At 44.3% G+C, this 21660-nt stretch overlaps 1 protein-coding gene across 4 annotated transcripts in view; it reads left to right on the forward strand.

Annotated features, from left to right (window-relative positions):
- The window catches only part of HLCS (holocarboxylase synthetase), a 225014-nt gene that overhangs the window by 55155 nt on the left and 148199 nt on the right, over positions 1 to 21660 (forward strand). For all 4 annotated transcript variants that reach the window (XM_019420314.2, XM_053903084.1, XM_053903086.1 and 1 more), the window contains one exon: positions 11325 to 11596. In XM_019420314.2, coding sequence (XP_019275859.2) covers positions 11325 to 11596 — 272 coding nt within the window. The remainder of the gene's footprint in view (positions 1 to 11324; positions 11597 to 21660) is intronic.

Raw genomic sequence — 21660 nt, forward strand, 5'->3', positions numbered from 1 at the left:
GGCCATTCTAGGTCTTTTCCATTTCTGTGCAAGTTTTAAAATCAGCTTGTTAATTTCTACAAAAAAAAAAAAAAAAAAAAAAAAAAAGGATGGGATTTTGATGGGATTGTATTGCATCGATCAATTTGGAGAAGAATTGACATCTTAACAGTATTGTGTCTTCTGATCTATGAACATGGTATATCTCTTCAATTATTTAGGGCTTTAAAAATTTAATTCAGCAGTGTTTTGTAGTTCCGACACATATTTTAAATTATCCCTGAATGTTTCAGATCTATTGACACCGTTGAAAATGGTATTTGAAGGGGCGCCGGGGTGGCTCAGTTGGTTGAGCGTCCGACTTCAGCTCAGGTCACGATCTCACGGTTCGCGAGTTCGAGCCCCACGTCAGGCTCTGGACTGATGGCTCAGAGCCTGGAGCCTGCTTCTGATTCTGTGTCTCCCTCTCTTTCTGCCCCTCCCCCATTCATGCTCTGTCTCTCTCTGTCTCAAAAAAATAAATAAACATTAAAAAAAAAATAAAAAAAAAGAAAATGGTATTTGAAAAAAAATTCATATTCTCAGTACTAATTGCTAATTTATAGAAATACACCCAAGTTTTGTGTATTGACCTTGTATTTTGCAACCTTGCTAAACGCGCTTACTAGTTTAGTCCTTTTTTTTTTTTCTATAGGTTCCTTGGGGATTTCATGTTGTATGCAACATGTCCCAAAAAGAAAGAAAGCTATATTCACCTTCCTTGAGAATGGCTAGTGTTTCCCCACTGCTGTGGCTAATTCAAAGGGCCAAGCATATATGTAACTATAAAACATTCAGTTTTTGGTTTCACCTGAATTGCATTCATTTGGGTTGAAATCTTGGGAAAGGTAAGTACTAAATTCTTGTGGTTCAAATGTTAAAAGAATAATATTAATTAGAAGGTTTTTATGAATTTCATTGTGGTGAAATTTGATAGCATTTGTTTTGCTTTCAATAGGACTGACTTGACTTTCAAAGATTTCAGATTTCTTTTTGAGGCTTGTGTATCCGTATCAAGACCATCTCTTATCAGTGCTTTTTTTGGATTTTACCTCTTGGGATACAAACACACATTTATACGTGTCTACATCTATACGTATCTACATCTATATATCTATATCTATTTCTATATCTGTAACTTGCGGAGTTTTGATAAGGACTTTAATGTGCATTTATATGGTGAATGCTTATTAAGCATGGACTATTTGCCAGATCTCGTACTGGCTGCCATGGATACAGTTGGGAGCAAGACTGAAATGTACGTATGCTGTCTTTATGGAGCTTACATTCTAGCAAGACAGTGGGACGTTGAATAAATGGTTATACAAATTATGGAATTACAACTTGATAAGTGCTGTAAAGTCACTGTTTATGAATAAGAATTCTAGCCTAGATCGGGAGGATCTGTGGGTCGGAAAAGACTTCCCTAAAGAAGTGACATTTAGCTACACTCTGGTCATTGAATTCGAAAAGGTAGGTTTGGGGGTGGCATTTCCACACTGCCTTAGTGGTCATTAGTAGACTTAAGCCAAGAATCATGGATTAATTCTTTTTTCCTACGTGTGTTAGCAGCTACTTCCACAGCTCTTAAATCATGGTAACTTGAGTGCATCTGAGAGGATGTATCAGGCAGATTTGCATCCAACAGGTAGTAATTTTGATATGTCTTGTAACCAGAATTTTATTCTCCTGTCCAGGGATGATGGACTGTGTGTACTCAGTTATACTTGATGCCGTAAAGTTGCATTTGACTATCGTGAATATAAATATTTAGGAGAATTGTAGGTAGTACACGGTTATCTTTCTTCAGATGTTACAGGTCTCATTTTGTATCTTTTAGATTATCTTTATTCTGAGTAATACATTTGGCTCTGAGTAAGTCCTGAAAGATTACATGAAAGAGGCATAAGAACAAAAATCCATGTTCCTTGCTTGCGTCAATTTTATTTTGCCCGTTTGTGCATCTCAAGTATTGGTTTCAGAAACAAATAATTTGGAATATCACTTTAGTAATTAGTAGACATAACAGTGATAATGTAATTCCTTGAGAATCTGCCTCCCAACTTGTAGGCAAATAAGAATAAGTGGTTAAATTTAATGAGCCAGGTTGACCTACTTTGCCAAAGGTTATGTATATTTTAATAGTTTGAATGAATTTTTTAAGCACGTGTCATACTAGGTTTTAGTTGTGTGTATGCATACCTGTATTTCCTCCTCACTTTATTCTGTGGTACTATTTTTGAGGAATAGTGGGTGCTTGGGGCGCCTGGGTGGCTCAGTCGGTTAAGTGTCCAACTTCAGCCCTGGTCATGATCTCGCGGTTTGTGAGTTCAAGCCCTGCACTGGGCTCTGTGTTGACAGCTCAGAGCCTGGAGCCTGCCTTGGATTCTGTGTCTCCCTCTCTGCCCCTGCCCCACTTGCGCTCTATCTCTGTCTCTCTCTCAAAAATAAAAATAAACATTACAAAAATTAAAAAGAAATGGTGCTCCATACGTTCTTTTTTTTTTTTTGATAACTTTTTTTTTTTTTTTAATTTACATCCAAATTAGTTAGCATATGGTGCAACAATGATTTCAGGAGTAGATTCCTTAGTGCCCCTTCCCCATTTAGTCCATCCCCCCCCCCACAACCCTCCCGTAACCCTCAGTTCTCCATATTTATGAGTCTCTTCTGTTTTGTTCCCCTCCCTGTTTTCATATTATTTTTGTTTCCCTTCCCTTATGTTCATCTGTTTTGTCTCTTAAAGTCCTCATATGAGTGAAGTCATATGACTTTTGTCTTTCTCTGACTAATTTCGCTTAGCATAATACCCTCCAGTTCTATCCATGTAGTTGCAAATGGCAAGATTTCATTCTTTTTGATTGCCGAGTAATACTCCATTGTGTATATATACCACATCTTCTTTATCCATTCATCCATCGATGGACCTTTGGGCTCTTTCCATACTTTGGCTATTGTTGATAGTGCTGCTATAAACATATAAACATTGGGGTGCATGTGTCCCTTTGCAACAGCAGACCTGTGTCCCTTGGATAAATATCTAGTAGTGCAGTTGCTGGGTTGTAGGGTAGTTCTTTTTTTAGTTTTTTTGAGGAACGTCCATACTGTTTTCCAGAGTGGCTGCACAATGCAAAAGAGATCCTTTCTCCACATCCTCGCCGGAGTTGTTGCCTGAGTTGTTAATGTTAGCCATTCTGACAGGCGTAAGGTGGATGTTTGTTTGTTTTTTTAATGTTTTATTTATTTTTGAGAGAGAGAGGAGAGAGGGGGAGACCTCGTGTGTGCATGAGCATGAATGGGGGAGGGGCAGAGAGAGAAGGGGACAGAAGATCCGAAGGGGGCTCTTCGCTGACAGCAGCGAGCCCCATGTGGGGCTTGATCTCGTGAGTCATGAGATCTTGACCTGAGCTGAAGTTGGACGCTAAGTCAGCCGAGCCACCCAGGCACCCCTTTCCTCCTCTCTTTATTCTGTGGTACTATTTTTGAGAAATAGTGGGTGCTCCATATGTATTTCTTACATGAATGATGTGTGGGTGGCCAGTTGAATAATTCACTCCAGAGGAGATTCCCTGCTTTGTTCCGTTCTAAGTGTTACCTGGTGCCAACCGTTTCTTTTTGGTTTCGTCGACTTTGCATGGAGATTTACGTTGCCTCCAGCTGCTGGATCACCACTTAACCCTCTGCTTGAACTAATGAAAACCGCAGTTAGTTAAGAAATACTTGTTTTCCAGATTATTTTCCCTTGATTTTTGTGATTTAACCTATTCACCCATACGTATCTTTAGCCTTTGTGGTGCACTTGTGACATCCTGCTGACCTGGGGAATGTGAGGAAGGCAATACCTTAAGGGCGTTGACCAAAGTTTAAGGTGTTGGTTATAACTAATGAGGTTTGGAGCTATCTCAGTTCAGGCTGCTAAAACAGAAGTGAGTAGACCAGGTGGCTTATAAACAACAGACATTTATTTCTGACGCTTCTGGAGTCTTCACGTCTGAGATGAAGGTGACAGCATGGTTCGTTCTGGTGAGAACCCACTGTTGGGGTGCAGAGAGCTAGCTGTCTTTTTGCTGTGTCTGTGGTTGGTTGGAGTGGGTGAGCGATCTCTGGGGTTGCTTTATGTATATGTATGTATATGTATATGTATATGTATATGTATATGTATATGTATATGTATATGTATATGTATACGTATATGTATATGTATACGTATACGTATACATATGTATATACCTATGTAGTTTTTTAAGTTTATTAATTTAGTTTTGAGAGACAGAGAGAGTATATGTACAGGCGTGCAAATAGGGGAAGGGCAGAGAGAGGTTGAGAGAGAGAATCCCAGGCAGGCTATGCACTGTTAGTGCAGAGCCTGATGCAGGGGTTTAACTCACAAACCATGAGATCATGATCTGAGGGGAAATCAGATGCTTAACTGACTGAACCATAAGAGCCACTCCCATAACCCATTCAGGAGGACTCCCCCCCTCATGACCTAATCACCTCCCAAAGGCCACCACCACCTGATGTCATCACCTTGGCGATTTCAATTTCAACATGAATTCTGGGGGGACGCAAATGTTTAGTCCATACCTGGGGGTTACCTTAGTATGTTTTTTATTCATTCATTCTGTCTTCTTTCTCCAGTAGAATTTGTATCAAAGAAATAATAGCGAACAGGGAATACTGTGTTTAAAATTTATCTTGGTTCTTTGTGCAGAGGTGGAAGGTCAGGGCTATCGCTTCTGGTAACGCACGTCAGCTTGCCCTCTTCCCACAGCTTTTCTGGTGCTTGTTCGAACAGAATCACTTCCTGTTTTGCATTGCTCCTGGGCACATTGCTTTTCCCTCCGGAACTGTCCTCCGCTGTTCTGTACTCCTCTTGCTGTCCTTCCCCCTGGCTTGTGAGCTCATAGGCCAGGATTATCCTGTTTTCCATCTTTATGTCTCCATAAGGGCCTCATTTGCAGGAGGTCAGTAACTTTATATGCCCCCTCAGCCTCCTCGGTACCTACTCCACATAGCTCTGTAGCTGAGTGTGGCTGGATAAAAGCACAAAATTGTGCCAACGGTTCACTCTAAATTGAGAAACACTAACCTGGAGCGGACCCTGAACACTTCCAGTTGCTCATTCTATTTTCCCTGCTTCCTTCCTTTTCTCCCTCTGCCTTCTCAAGCCTCCTTCTTCCTTTTCCCTCTTAGCTGATGATCTTGCCTTTTATTTATGAGAAAAATAGAAGGAATCCAAAGATGATGTCAACAGCTTTCGGTCCAGGACTCCTACCTGCCTCCCTGCAGACTGGGAGCAGAGTGCTGGCAGTGTAGGTGAGTTCCCAGGGCTGATCTGGATGGCTGTGTGGCAGGCAGGGGTGAGGGAGGGCTGCGACCCAGTGGGGGAGCAGGCTGGGTGTCTCCATTGGGGATGTGAGCCCTGTCCATCCCAGTGGGGGAGGGCTCCGCTCCCGAGGCCGACCTCTCTGCTTGAGCATTAGGATCCAGTCCTCACCTGTTCACCTGTTACCTTTCTGGATAGGACCATTCTCGTCATCATTAAAAAAATGTGCTGTTACTTCTCACATTTAACCAAACCATACCTGTTTGGACCCCCTTCCTCCCTGCAGCCACTGCCCCAGTCTGCTTTTCCTCTTGAGGAAACTCCTTGCCAGAGTTTTGTTCTTGGAGTCTGCAGTCTCTTTCCTTCCCTTATTATTATTATTTTTTAATGTTTATTTATTTTTGAGAGAGAGAGAGAGAGAGAGAGAGAGCATGTGTGGCGGAGGTGGAAAGAGGGGGGATCAGAGGGTCCGAAGTGGGCTCTGTGCTGACAGCCAAGAGCCCGATGCGGGGCTCAGACCCACGAACCGTGAGATCATGACCTGAGCTGAAGTCGGATGCTCAACTGACTGAGCCACCCGGATGCACTTCTCTCCTTCCCTTATTAACATCCGGTGTTGCCTGCATCCAGTGGGCTCTGTCTTGCGGAGTCCAGTGGTTATGGCTCAGCCCTCTTCTTACTGCCCCACCGTCATCTTCATGCCTTCTTGCCACCTGTGAAACTGGGCCCCAGAACTCACAGGGCACCCCCCTCTACCTACACACACACACGGACACTTGATTTTCCTTTGCCTTCTCGTCTCCCTGATATCTAAGCACTGACACCTGTTGTGGGTTGTATTTTGTCCCCCCCAAAAGGTACATTGACGTCCTAATCTCCAGAACCTGTGAATGTGACTGTATTTGGAAATAAGGTCTTTGCAGACGTAATCCAGTTAAGATGAGGTCACTAGGGCTGGCCCTAATTCAATATGGCTAGTGTCCTTATAAGAAGAGGACAAGAGAGATGGACACATGGAGGGGAGCCAAGGATTGCCAGCAACACCAGAAGCTGGGAGAGCAGCCTAGAACAGATTCTCCCCTAGAGCTTTCGGAGGGAGTGTGGCCCTGCCGACACTTGATTTTGGACTTCCAGCCTCCAGAATTCCGAGAGAATAAATTTCTGCTGTCTAAGCCCCCCCGGTTTGTGACACTTTGTAACGGCAGCCCCAGGGGACCAGTGCAACCACTCTTTTCATCCACAGTAACTTCCTCATTGCTTTCAGCCTGTCTCCTGCCTTCAAATTATCATCCATAGTCTGGAGTTTCCCAAATTGATGTCCTCGGTGTGGACCTCTCCCCTAACTCCCTGACTCACGTGTCCCAGTGCATTTCCCAGTGCCTGTCTCAAACGTGCCGTGCCCGGAGCGGGCTCTTCCCCTCCAAACCTGTCCTTTCCTGCCCTTGCTATTTCCAGTGGTAGCTCTGTTCTTCCAGGTGGTCAGGCCGGAAATCTTGCAGAAACAAGCCTTTATTTCCTTGTTTTGCAAATAAATCTGGCTAAATTGGTTGCTTGGGCTCATTTTTGACTCCCCATTTCTGCTGACATCCTAAATGTGATCTCTCTGCCAATCTTACAGCCGCTATCCCAGAGTCCCTTCTCACATGCCCACTGTCACACCTGTCTAGGGGTTGTCATCACCCTCCCAGGAACTTCAGAGGCTTCCTGACTGGTGTCTGCTTCCATGTGTTTGTGTCCCTCAGGTTGCTGAGCGAGTGCTCCTGCTGTGACTCTGCTGAGTGGGTTACCACGCACCCTTCTTCAAAGCCCCCAGGGCTCCTCGTTGGCCTCGGGCCTCATAGCGGCCCTGAAGCCTCTGCATGGTGTGGGTGCTGCTACCCTTTGCCCTCTGAGCTCCTTGCCCTCTTCCTGGCTTGTTCTGTGTCCCTGGCACTTCCCTACCCCCTCATGCTCCCTTGGGGCCTTTGCTTCTCCTTGGAATCCTCTATATAAATAAAGGACAGCGGGGTGCCTGGGTGGCTCAGTTGGTTAAGCGTCTCAGCTCAGGTCATGATCTCTCAGTTCGTGGGTTCAAGCCCTGTGTCGGGCTCTGTGCTGATAGCTCAAAGCCTGGAGCCTGCTTCAGATCTCCCTCTCTCTCTGACCTTTCCCCACTCATGCTCTTTCTCAAAAATAAATAAACTTGGGGCGCCTGGGTGGCTCAGTTGGTTAAGCGGCCGACTTCGGCTCAGGTCATGATCTTGCGGTCTGTGAGTTTGAGCCCCACGTCGGGCTCTGTGCTGACAGCTCAGAGCCTGGAGCCTGTTTAAGATTCTGTGTCTCCCTCTCTCTGACCCTCCCCCGTTCATGCTTTGTCTCTCTCTGTCTCAAAAATAAATAAACGTAAGAAAAAGTTTAAAAAAAAAATAAACTAAAAAATAAAGAAAAATAAAGAAAAATAGAAAAATAAAAAAAAATAAAGAAAAAGAAAAATAGAGAAGAAAAATAGAGAAGAGTGATTGTATACGTTAATAATATACAATTAATAGTATGTATATATTGCATACAATTAGTAACATTATGTATGGGTTGTATATAATTAATAATGTATACATTGTAAACAATTAGTAATGTAATTCCTTCCTCCCTCCCTTCCTCAAGTCCGTCCGGTGTTTGTCTGCCCTCCCTACGATGTCTTACCTCTGACACTACTTCTCTGTCTTCTCTCCTTGGCACTTAGGACAATCTAATATTCTATGTCTTGTGCTGATGGATTTGAAAAATTAACTGGTTCCTGTTCTAGAATATAAATAAACCTTATGAGGATGGGAACTTTGGCCCCTTGGGTCACTGCCGAATCTTAGAACCTCGGAGAACGTCTGCCATGTGGTAGGCGCCCCATAAGATCATAATATTTGTTGGATGAATGGATTGACAACACATTTGAGTGGAATGTGCTATTTTTATAATAGTTAATGTTTATTTTACCATTGTGAGTGTGTGTGTGTGTGTGTGTGTGTGTGTGTGTGTGTGTGTTTGCTTTCTTTTTTACTTTTAATTATGATAGTTTTAAAACCTGGAGAATAGAGAGGATAGTGTAACAAGTACCCCACATATGCATGATCTAAATTTAACAGTTATTAGTATTTTGCCTTTTTTGCTTCATCTAATTTGGGGGTAAATTACAGACATTGTGACACAGGCACTTTTCTAACATTAAGGACGTACCATTAACATGCCTACTGAACCTGACAGTGAATCTTTGTTCTTTGATACATTCTGTCCATATTCAAATTTCCTCATTGTCTCAAAATGTCTCTTCCAGCTGGATTGTTCAAACCAGACTCTGGTGAAGAGCCACTCATTGTATTTGATCATATCTTCTTCTTCTTGTTATCTTTTTTTGAGAGAGAGAGCGTATGTGTGAGCGCACGCATGGGCGGGAGGGGGGCAGAGGGAGAGACAGAGAATCCCAAACAGTCTCCACACCCAGTGCAGAGCCCAGTGTGGGGCTTGATCTCACGAACCGGGAGATCATGACCTGAGCTGAAATCAAGAGTCCCGACACCTAACAGACTGAGCCACTCAGGCGCCCCTCTTTTTTTTTTAAATCATAAAAACCCACTGAGAATTCCTGGGATGGTGATTATCGCCCCCCATCCTGAAGGGAGGAACCAACACTGTAGGAAATCACTCAGAAGTCACACAGTCCCAACACCTCTGGCCAAAACAAGAAGGAGAAAAATCATTCCCCTGAATATTGGTCAGGCTTTGTTCATCCAAAAAGGCTTGGGAGGACAGACACAGAAGGGACCCTCGCGTGACCCTGGGGGTGGGATGGCGGTGTGCTGGACCCCAAGCTGGCTTCTTCACAAGCTGGGGGAGACACAGATCCACTTCTCTGGGGTTGGAGTTCTTGGTCACCGGGCTCATTTCTTACCCTTGATGAGGCTGTCACTGCCCCAGGGAAAATTTCCATTCTGTAGGTCCAAGACAAGTTTGTCAGTAGTGAGGTAGATACAGTTCTATGATGAAGCCATCATCTGGGAGATGTTCTGGGCTGCCCAGACTTTGTGTGGTCTGATACAGCCAGGGTTCCTGCTCACGGCTTCTTCAGGGTGAGCAGGTTGGGGTCAAGGGTTCACACAAGGTTTGGTCTCAACCCCTGTCCCCATCCTTACTCCTCTAGCCCTTCTTTGGGCTGTCAGATCCAAGGTTATGCTCAGATAGCTCATGCCCGGTCCCACGTTGGTCCCCACCTGTGGACCCGCTTGCAGGCAGCTGCTGTATTTGGTCGTATCTTCTACGTCTCTCTTCCTCCAGACGGGGTCTCCCCCTCTTCTCTCACCCCCTCTCTTGCCTTTTTGTCCCCTGTGACACTGACTTGTGGATCTCTGTTTTGTGAAATGTCTCACCTTGTGGATTCTTCTGATTCCTTCCTTCCAAAGTTGTTGAACTTGTTCCTCTATCCTATGTATTTTCTGTAAACTCAAGTGAGTTTTAGCGGTCTGTTTGAATTGAGTTGAATAATATTTTATCTTTGAAGCTACTTCTCTGTGGCCACGTGCAGCTTTGGGACATACCCTCGTGTTAACAGAGGGGTACTTTTCCTCTTTTGAAAGGCCTAGCATTTGCATGAAGGTAGCATAAGAGCCTGGATCTGTGTTTACTGTGACAATTTGATTTTAATACATTTGGTGTTGACCTCTTGGGGTGATGACTCCCTCGACCTATAGTTCCCTGGTACCCTACCATGCAGGGAGGCCTGTGGGTCCTCCAGGGCCCAAGAGGAAGTTGCAGCCTCCTGGGAGGCTCTAGGACCCCTGCTTGTTTCAGGGGTAGAATGGAGAGCTTTGTTCTGGGTTAGGCGGGGTTTCTGGTAGGCTCTACTTCACCGCCCCCCCCATCCCCACCCCCAAGACCCACATTTGGCAAAGAGAAAGCACGTGTTGGGTTTCCCATTATTTTCCCATGTGAAAGTCAGGTCTCCCCTGCTGGTGACCTGTCAGGGGCTGGTGGTGGTCACCTTGTCCAGGAGAGAGTTGAAGGTTCTCCAGAGGCAGAGAGCAAATGCTGTTGTCTCCGTGCCTGGTCTTCTGTGACTGCTTTCACCTGGCTTTTTATGGTATTTCCCCAGCTAGGATAATGAATTTCCTTGAGGGGCAAAAGTAGAAAGCTGTAAATTTTCTGCAGAATGTATAGACTAGAGGATTACTAATGAATTCTAGAGCTGGAGAAGACATCTAAGGATTTAGGATATTATGTAGGATAGAAAATTTAATAATGAGCTGAATTTATTTCTTTGGGTCCTGGCTTCTAAACAGTTTACAGGTTACCCTTAAACAACATGGGGATTAGGGGAGCCACCTGCCCCCCAGTGCGGTCAAAAATCCACAGCATATACCTTTTGGCTCCCCCAAAACTTAACTACTGTAGCCTACTGTTGAAGCCTTACTGATCACATAAACAGCCAATTAGCATGTGTTTTGTGTGCTATATGTATTATATACAGTATCTTTACAATAGGGCAAGCTAGAGAAAAGGAAAAATTATTAAGGAAATCGTAAGAAAGGGAAAATACGTTTATAGCACCGTACTGCATTATTTTTTTTAAGTTTTATTTGTTTACATAATCTCTACACCCAACGTGGGGCTCTAATTCACAACCCTGAGATTGAGTCGTATGCTCTTCCGACAGAGCCAGCCAAGTGCCCTAGCACTGTATTGTGTTTATCGAAAACAGCCCGCATGTGAGTGGACCCATGCGGTTCATAACCCACGTTGTTCAAGAATCCACTGTATTTTTATAGCGTAAACATACCTCGTGGACTTATTGTCGATTGTGTGGTAGCACAGGTGTTTGGAATATGTTACTTTAGCTCTTCCTGGTTGTGATTTAGGAAGTACTTCTATTACCAAAATGGCATTTTAAGGAAAAGCTACCCTCACCGAATGTAAGGCAAATTATGACCTTTTCATCTCTTTCTTTGTAACACAGGAAATCTGGGATCCTCTTATGCAGTGGCTGGGGAAGCATGTGGATCCTGAAGGAGTAATCAAGTCCAGCAAGCTCTCCCTTAAGTTTCTTTCATCCTACACGCCCAACATAGAAATCACCCCATCTGCTCTACCCGTGGTGACTGACGTGGAGTCCTTCTTATCAGACAATTTTAACTTAGAGATCTACCGACAAAATCTGCAGACAAAGCGACTTGGAAAAGTAGTTCTGTTTGCCGAAGTGACGCCCACCACGATGAACCTTCTGGACGGGTGAGTTCTGGCCAGACATCGTGCACCGGCTCAGAGGAGTCTCATTATATCGATTGTTCTGTCTAACCAGTGCTGGGGGAGAAGGGGTAAAGATGACGAAGGACAGTTCTCATCAACCCATTAGCAAGGTGGGAATACCCTTGTCCTGTCCGAGGTAAAGCGCAGGGAGAAAAATTAAATAACGATTTCCTTGATCACAGATTCGTATTTTAAAGCAGGGGGATTTTGTACATCGTGACCCACTTCCTTTAGTATCAGGCCTTTCAGATGATCCTTGGCGAAAGAACTTTATGAAAAAATGTCTTCAACAGGTGCCATTATTACTCAGGCCATCATTTGATTTTTTTGTATTGGTATAGCCAGTGTTAAACATTTAGTTGAAAATGTTTTGCGGGAGCACTAGGATAGCAAATCTGAACGCCACGTATGCTGCGTTACCTGGAAACGCAGTGGAGATTTCGTACTTTTGGAAACCTGTTTTGATATGTCCCCATCCAGCACATTTTGTCGGCACTCTGCCGTCCCATTCGGATGTTCAAGATTTATTCTTCCTGAGTTTTCCTTCTTATTTGTTCTGTCTCGTGGACTTTTAAAAAAAAAAAAAGTTTTTATTTAAATTCCAGTTAGTTAACATACGGTTTTGGGTGTACAATGTAGTGATTCAATACTTTCGTACCTCATCCTGTGCTCATCACGACAAGTGCATCCTTAATCCCCATCACCTATTTCCCCCACCCCCCACCCGACCACCCACGTGTCCTCTGCAGTTAAGTGTCTGTTTCTTGGTTTGCCTCTCTGTTTTTTTCTCCCCTTTGCTCGTGTTTCATGGACGTTGGTTAAAGGTTAAAAAATGGCAAACAGATGAAAGGATTTTTTTTTTTTAACTCTTAAATTAGTATTAATCAGTACTCTTCTATTGAGATAGTTTAAAACACAGGCCTATAGAAGGAGTGAATAAGAAAGACATCTTCCCTCAACATGGGACTAAAATTTCAGGAATGTTAAGACTCCAAAAGAACCTTCTAGGCATTTTCTTTCCTAGGACTGCACAATTAGATGCATAATTCAATGCAGGGAAATATTTGGGGCTTTCTTAATAATTTCTGGAATTCGGTAATATGTTGATACGGTATGTTGAAATGATACAATACCTTAGTATTTTCTTGACTGTCCTGCTCACACCTACTCCCTTCTCATGGAACTGGCAGTTTTATGTGGGGATAGTATGTAGAGAAAGCACCAGTGTAGTGGAATTGGTAGAGCGAGGCAGGTGTAGTGGGAAGGGGAATATGAGTCATGGTCATGAACAGTTCTTGTTTGCTGTTTTTTCTTGTGTTGTCAGGTACTTTCATTTTTCAGCGTTCCTACCCTCTCCCGCCTCCCCTCCTTCCCAGTTCCCTGTTCTCAGATGAGCAGGAAAAAGCCTGTGTTGGTATATGGAACGATCATTACTTGCTTGTGTGAACTCTGTGATAATCCTTTGTTACTCAAGAGAACACTATATTGAAAATATTGAAAAGGTGACCTATTATTATTATATTTTCCAAATAAAAAATCAGACATAGTACTTAAGATAAGGTTTGGAGAGATTAAATTTAAATAGAAAAATATTGGCACGTCTTGTCTGTTTTTGTTGGACAATCAGCGAAGAATATTTTATGTTGGGATGATCTTGAATTAGTGGAATGATGGCCTCTGAGCTTATATAGCGGGCAGTGCATTACTAAGAGGGCTCTGAGCCCTTTCGAGTGGATGGACTGTGTCTCCTGTGTAATCAGATGGTTGGGTTTCTTTATACCCTGGTGAGCATGTGTTTTAGGATAGAAGAAAAATGCCATGTAAATACACCTGCTTTAGTGCCCTTGGATCTTGGTAAGTTCCTTTTTGATATTGAACTTTTGTTTTTTGTTTTTGTTTTTTTTTTTAATTCTGTCTTAAGCAACTCGGGTCTGTAAAAATGTGTAGGTGAGCTCAACAGTAGTGGAGTCAGAACCTTCTGGAGGATAGTTTTTATCTTTACCAAGGATAAAGAATATTTTGACCTTTCCGAGGGCATTTGGGAAGCTTCTTTGTTTCTTTTCTTGTCTGGTCTCTGTAGAGCACAGAGAATGAAATGGCTTTGATGATTAATGATTAATCCCTCCGCCTGGCACAGAGCAGATATTGAATAAATAAATAGTGGCTGCTCCGTGTAACTTACAGATGTCTTCTTCCACTGCTCGTGTGGGTCCCGTCCTAACACTAACAGATAAAGTTACTCACTGCAGCCTCGTGAGTCAGCAAGCCCGGTGAGAAGTTCCTGGGGGTGGGGTGGATGGACTGTAGCCTTTTTTAGGAGAAGGACTTTGAAGTGGTCACCTTGGTGTCAGAAACTCAGTTGTGCACAAAGGGACCATGAGATAGATACGTGAAATATATGGCTTATCACTCTCTGAGAGTAAGACCGAGACCATTTCTGTAGCTAATACTCTATTTGATTCCACGTGGGCCGTCCTCATGGAAGCACAGTCTATGGTCGTGGTAATAATAATAATAATAATAATAATAATAATAATAATAATAATAGCAACTAACATGTATTAGAAGCTTTTATCTTCCAGCCACTGGTGCTGCGTATGTTACACATATCCATCAATTTCATACGTCATCTTTTAGTGCCTAGGGCCATCAGAGTCAAACTCTAGTATCACACCAGCATGTAGGAAGCTACGTATCACAATTTACTGAATTGTTCCTGTGGACTGACCACATCAATAAGTCCAGGGCAAGAAGACTTTTCAAAACTGTGGCCTGGGTTTGAACTCTGTGTATGCCTCTCTCTTTACATCTGTTACCTCTGTGGCTCTTTCCTTATAGTCTGGAATAGAAGTAAAATGTAAATTAGATACTCTTTATTATAAGGTTTCTAAAATCCTTTTTCTGTGCCCCTCCTCACCCACGGCGACTTACAGCAGCTAAAAATTGGGACTTCTCTTCCCGAGAAGGGAGGGGGAAAGTACGCAGTGGGGAACAGCCAGCAATTTCTGCCACAGTCCCAAATATCTGTGTTGCACCTTTTTCCCCGTTTCCAAAACTCTTACCCTCTCTTCCAGGAAGATAGCCCTGCCAGTCTACTTGTTTATTTCCTCTCGAGCAGATTCAGGATCTCTGGGGATGGAGTCTTCTTACTCAGGGCTGGACGTGGCTCCCTGAGGTCTGGCGGTCTGCTGGTTAAAACAGACGTGTTCTCAAGGGCACCTGGCTCAGTTGATTAGGCTTTCGACTCTTGATTTCAGCTCAGGTCATAATCTCACAGTTTTGTGAGTTCGAGCCCCGCATTGAGCATGGAGCCTGCTTGGGATTCTCTCTCTCCCTCTCTCTCTCTGCCCCCTACCCCACTCACACCCTGTCTGTCTCTCTGTCTCTCTCCCTCAAAAAAATAAATAAATAAAAACTAAACTACAAAAACCCCCAAACCACAAATGCAGGCATGTTCTGTGTCCCCAGCATGCCTGTGCACTGTGCTGCTGTGGGTGAAGTGGCGACCACGGAGTACCCTAGGCGGAGAGAGGAAAGACTCCCTGAGCTGGTGGTAGGCAGGTTTCCCGGCTGTGTCTGGCAGCCCTGGTTCTGTTCTCCAGGAAGGTCTCTCTCGCCTGGTGTCCGTGGGGTCATGGCCTTGCCTCTTGGGGAGGTCTTAACTGCACCACGTCTGAGATGTGCATCAGAGGGGCTGGGCGTATGGCATCCACTGTCTATGAGGGTTTGGGCTCTGGGTATTGTTTTGAGGGTGAACAATCACAGCCTTTTCTAGGTCAGCCTTATGGTTTCCATGGAGATAGAAGTTTCTAAAGACTTTAGTAGGCCTCTGATGGTTCCGTGTGACTAACCGTCAATGATCTTATCAGGACAGAGTGTTTCAGTCTAAAAACTCTGGTCTTTCAAAGGCCTCGATACTCTGCTCATCCCCTTCTCTCCCAGTTAGATGGTGGCTCCCGTGGCTGAATGAAACGGTGGCTTGGATGAAAAAAGGCCAGGCCCTCCATGACATCTTTGGCACGAGGCTCCAGGCTGTCTTTGCCGAAGCACCTGTCTTAGCACCTACTGGGGCTGGCGAGACAGCCCCATAGGCTCCATCGTAGATTGCTGGTTGCCAACCGAGAGCCCCTCTTATCAGGTCTCTTTTCTTCTGCATCCTTTGAGGTCAGTTAGCTCTAGTGGAGATCATTTCTCTTTCGGTGAACTTTGCCGAGGGTGTCAGGAAGGACTGACAAACACTGACATTGTACGTTTTCAGAGTTCTTTATTGCAATGGTACAGCTTCTAACAGGTGGATGGTCTTCTTCCCAAGCTATAGAAAGCCAGGCCTCTATTGAATGCTTTTTCTTTTTAAGTTTATTTATTTTGAGAGAGAGAGAGAGGGACAGAGAGAGAATCCCAAGCAAGCTCCGCACTGTCAACACAGAGCCTGAGGTGGGGCTCGAACCCATGAATCGTGAGATCATGACCTGAGCTGAAGTCAGACGCCCCTCTTTTGAGTGCTTTGCTACTGTGTGACGACAGTGGTCTCCAGTTATGAGCCCCTGAGACCCGTTTCTCTCCAGCTGCTCCCTGCCTCGGTCCTCCACGTTAGACTGCAGTTTTAGGCCCTGTTTTTTGGGACAAGTGTAAATCCAAACCCTGGGGCGCACCCTATTCAGGTACCAATTTCTAGGTCACTTAGGATTAGACAGATATTTCCAAATTAAAGTGTTTCAAGCAGGATTGAAGTTTATTTCTCTGTCCTATAGGTGAGGTAGGCTGAGACAGGCAGCCCAGGGGTGGTCAGTGTGTGGCCCACAGTGTCAGGGACGCAAGTGAGTTGCACCGTCACCCTCAGCCAGGGGTCTAAGAGCAGCCCAGGCATTTATGTTCTTGTTCTAGCCCGTAAGCAGGAGGATGTGTATGGAAGGTGTGCCTCACTCTTTATGGACTCTTCCCAGAAATCGCTCATGACATTTTTGTTTATACTCTAGGGCTAGGATCTAGGCACATGACCATATCTACCTGCAAAGAAGGTGAGGAAATTAATATGGTCTTTATACTCAGTATCCATGAATCCACTGCAAATCAGGGTCCTTGTGCTAGGGAGGAATGGAGACTAGATATCAGAGAACAATTAGAAGTCTTTGTCCCAGGCATGGACTTTTTATTTGTCAGACTACTAAGAAAAATAGCTGGGGGCCTTTAAGTTGTATCCACATGAGGATAGCCCCAGTGTCTATAAGGTTTGAAATCATCGGTGAAAATAATTTATTTGAATAGTAACACCAGTTCTGTTTCATTGCTTACTCAGTGCCATTAGAGGTATTTTTCTTATGTTACTAGTGTAAATCTAGGACGATTTGGAAATTTCTCTTCTGACAGCTATTTTGGAGGGCATTGCACTTTCTTCTTTGACTGCAAACCCAGTGAAATGACCGTGGCCCTGACACAGACACTGAAAGCTTTCATTTGACCTCAGGGTATGAAATCAGGCTGGTCCAAAGGCCATGAACCCCTGCCACCTTCACCTCCTTCCTGTAACCTGTGAAATTTATTTTATTTTATTTTATTTTATTTTATTTTATTTTATTTTATTTTATTTTATTCATTTCATTTATTTAATTTAATTTATTTTATTTATTTCATTTTATTAATTTAATTTAATTTTATCTTCTTTTATCTTTTTAAATGTCTATTTTTTTAATTTTAATTTTTTTTTATTTTTTATTTTTTAATATATGAAATTTACTGTCAAATTGGTTTCTAAATGTCTATTTATTTTAAGAGAGAGAGAGAACAAGCGAGCAGGAGAAGGGCAGAGGGAGAGAGAAAGATCCCAAGGAGGCTGCATACTGTTAGTACAGAGTCCGACACGAGGCTTGAACCCACAAACCACAAGGTCATGACCCGAGCCTAAACCAAGAGCTGGTCTCTTAACCGACTGAGCCACCCAGGAGCCCTTAACCTTTGAATTTTAAAGGTGTGTTAATGGACAGCTGGGTGGCTCAGTCGGTTGAGCATCTGACTTGGGCTCAGGTCATGATCTTTACGGTTCTTCGGTTAGAGCCCCGCATCAGGCTCTGTGCTGACAGCTTGGAGCCTGGAGCCTGCTTTGGATTCTGTGTCTCCCTCTCTCTCTGTCCTTCCCCACTAGTGCTTGCGTGCGCTCTCTCTCTCTCTCTCTCTCTCTCTCTGTCTTTTTCTCTCTCAAATAAATAAACATTAAAAAAATAAGAAAAAATAAATAAAGGTATATTAGTAATTCAGTAGAGGGCGGGGAGCTCTGGAGAAAGGGAGTAACCAGGGGAGATAAGGGGGCTGCTTGCTAACAATAAAATCAAGACAGTTGAAGGGCTTGTGGGCTTCCCTCTCCAAAAATAAAAAGTGAAAGCCATGTCCGTGAGCGATGTTCCCCCAAAAGTCTGACTTGGCTGAGCTACCCATCCAGTCTGGTCAGAATAGATAATTTCACCCTTTATCCCCTGCTCCAGTCATTTTCTTGGGCATGTGTTTCTGACCATGACATGTATTTTCTACTCTATTGTCAGGGTAACCTTTTAGATGTGATGCTGGTGTTGATTGCCTTTAGACACCTTTCTTTTTCTTTCTGCCCTATTTCCTGGTAGGTTTCCCTGTGACCAGTTAGCTCAGCTTGTTGGATAGAGTCCCCAGGGCGTGGATTCGGTACTCTGTCTGGCCCAGTGAACTTTATTGTGTCCCATAGTCACATCCTACAGCTACTCACCACAGAAGCCGTTTGCAAATGTGAGCTCTTGGTGGTGGTGGGGTCTACGCAAGGGGGTATGGCAGGCCACTGAATCCATCGCCACTGCTGGGAGAAACACTTCCAAGTGGCGTGGTCGGGGTGCCACACTCTGTCTAATCTGATAAGTGATGGTTGGCCCTCTGCTGTGGGGAAGGCGTTAGGCCTAGACCATGGAGCACAGAGCTTGGGGGTAACTGAGTTGTGATCATTTTGGAACTGCCACTTATTAGACTTTGACTTGTGTCATCTTTTTGATGACTTTTACCAGGTCATTTGAGATATTGAAATAACTCACGTGTGAAGCCACAGTTTATGGAGTGGTAGATGAGGACAGACTTGTTCATACTGATTTCCTCTGCATACTTCTATATCCTCAATAAACTGGTCAAGGGTGGGCTCTTTTATTTGCAAAGGATAATACGGATTTCCTTATTAAATAAGTTTATTTTCTTAGTATTGTTTTAGGCCCTTGATTTCTCAGAGGCATAAGTTTGGCCTTCATCATTGATGGAATAAGCATTTATGGAGTGCCTTCTATATGCCAGGCACTCTGTTAGGCCCTGGAGGGAGAGTGATGGGGAAGGAACTACCCAGCCCTTCCAGTGCATCGGAAGAATCAGATGCCCGTGCTGTTCAGTTCACACAAGCCGCGTGTGCCCTTCTTGTTCTGAGAGCTGGGAGTTTGGGCAGAGAGAAGTGGGCGCGGTAGATGATGTGATGTAGGGAAGGCAGTAGACCGGTCACTGAATTGTTTTTGAGCAGGTACTATGTGTCGGGCATCATTCCTGCTACCACAGTTCTCCGGGTCTGGTAGGGGAAGATGCTGGCACTGAAGATTTTGTCACCAGGTAGCTCTGTACCCTTGGCAGTGTTCCTGCCCTGGTTCTTGCTTTCCTCAGCTGTGAGGTCTGGGGCGCTGGACGCTCCCTCCATGTGAGCAGACTCGATCGGGCCATCTTCCCGAGTCTGCCCTTTCCACCAGCCAGCCTTTCTGTCTTTCCGTAACCTCCAGCGCCTTTAGAGGGCTCAAGTGGTTTTGCGAGTTGGGCTCCCGTCGTTTGAGAAAACTTTGTATGGGAGACCATTGCCTTTCTACGGGCAAAGGGAATGAAAAGGAAAAATCATCCTATAACATAGTTTTTGCAGACATTTGGGGGAAATCGCATTGCGGAGAATGGCCACCATCATTTGAGAAGGTATTTTTGTTTCAGAGTTTGGGGCCAATCCCAGCTTTTTGCCTCTGTGCGTGTGTGTCTCCTCAGTCCCAAACGTCTCTTCCCCCTTTTCTGCTCTTCTGGTTCTGCTCCCCTAACTTGCTCTCCTGCACACCCTCCTCCCCTGAAGTCGAGGCCTGAGAGACAGAAATTGGGCTGGAACTAATTTAATGGCTGAGTGACCTCACAGTAGAGAAACAGCCGGATCCTAATAGGGGTCTTTGTCTACATTTCCACCCTGGCTGGTAGCATGCCCGTCAAGAGTCAAGCTAGAGACACAGGTGGAAGCGATTAGACCTGTCATAAGGTTTGAAAAATTGATTCTGGAGGCGAAGTGAATAGATTGAACTTGACAGTGTTGTCCTAAAGATTCTAAGGGAAAATTCTGTAGTTTAATTTGAAATCCCTTGATTATTCATTAGTTTTCCAGATGGCTTTTGTTGATGTTTTACATATTAATGCCTGTATTGTGTTATTGGTGTACTCTTAATGTGCACGTAGGTAACGAGCAAAGAATAAATACGTGGTAAGTGTCCCAAATTAATGGGATGTTGGTGTAATCGTGAAGTAAAGGGTTTTTAAAAAGTTGATTGCTTTGGAATAATTACTCTGAGCTCTTTTATGGGCCGGTTTGGTGCTTTTAAAGTGGAAATTATTGAGGAATTTTAAAGAAACCTTCATTTTAATGTTTACTTCTAAACTAAGGTTTAGAACAGAACTCCAGCCTTTGACTCTGGAGGTCATGACTGAAGGGCTGTTCTGGCAAGTTCTCCATCAAATGCTCCCCCCCGCCCCCCGCCCCCAGTTCAACACCTGAATAAGTTAACCTTTCATGTGCCAAGCTCCTGGAAGTGAACTATGAAGTGGCCTATTATTTTCCAGAGATGCCTCCCCATCAATTTTTAGTGTTTGAGAATGTCTACTTTCACGTTCTGTAACTGATTTTTTCAGGCAGGGTAAACTTATTGTGAGGTTTGACATTTTACGGTGGTTACGGTGCGTTCTGTGTAGATGGCGTTTTCATTGGAATTGGACCTTCTTTGACTCTCTCTCCTTGTTCAACCACATTTAACTGTCCGACGACCTGAAGCGTCCCAGGTCTTACTGTGCGGGAGAGTGAGGGTGAGTGTAGCCGTCAGGCCGATGCCTTGTGAGCAGCCAACAAAGGACAGGCTGCCCAGCCGTGACGGCGGTTCTGCTGTGCCCGGCACACGGGGGAGGTTCTTCCTCTGGAACCTTCTGCCAAACACACAGCACAGTCCTTTGCATGTTCTCAGTGGTAGTGGTCTCACTCTTTTGAGAGTATACCAGGCTTTTAGAAAAAACAAAACAAAACAAAAAACAACAAAACAAGGTGTACCCCTTGTGCGCAGTATTTGCAAAAACAACTAGTTCCCGTGGTTCACTCGTTTCTCCCTTCCTTCCCTCCTTCCTTCCTTCCTTCCTTCCTTCCTTCCTTCCTTCCTTCCTTTCTTGGGTATTTATTTATTTAAATTGATTTATTTTTAAGAGAGAGAGACAGAGCATGAGAGGGGCAGAGAGAGAGGGAGACACGGAATCTGAAGCAGGCTTCAGGCTCTGAGCTGTCAGCACAGAGCCTGACGTGGGGCTCGAACAAACTGTGAGATCGTGACCTGAGCCTAAGTCAGATGCTTAACTGACTGAGCTACCCAGGCACCCCCCCCACCCCCCCACCATTTTCCCCCCACTCATTTCTAGTTACTGAGGATAGACTCTTGGTTTGACCTAAGGGCTTAGATCTCGGGATGGGATATTACTGTCCTGGGTTGGGATTCCAGTTCTGCCTTTTACTATATGAGTGACCTTGGGTAAATCAGAGACCATTCAAGCCTCCACTTCCTTATCCATATGATGTAGCTGGTAATAGTCTCTGCTTTCTTCTTCTTCTTCTTTTTAAATTCAGTCGCTCAACTAATTTGTCTTCAGCACCAGCCATGTGCAGGCCTTCGGGGTAGGCTCTGGGATCCAGTGGGGAGAGGCAGCAGTCATGCGAGACCTTCCTTCCAGGAGCCTGCATCCACCCCACTATCTGAGGAGGATGTACTGAGATATGTCTGCAA

The sequence above is a fragment of the Panthera pardus genome, unplaced genomic scaffold, assembly GCF_024362965.1.
Source record: "Panthera pardus isolate Hobbes unplaced genomic scaffold, ASM2436296v1 HiC_scaffold_16, whole genome shotgun sequence".
Taxonomy (NCBI): domain Eukaryota; kingdom Metazoa; phylum Chordata; class Mammalia; order Carnivora; family Felidae; genus Panthera; species Panthera pardus.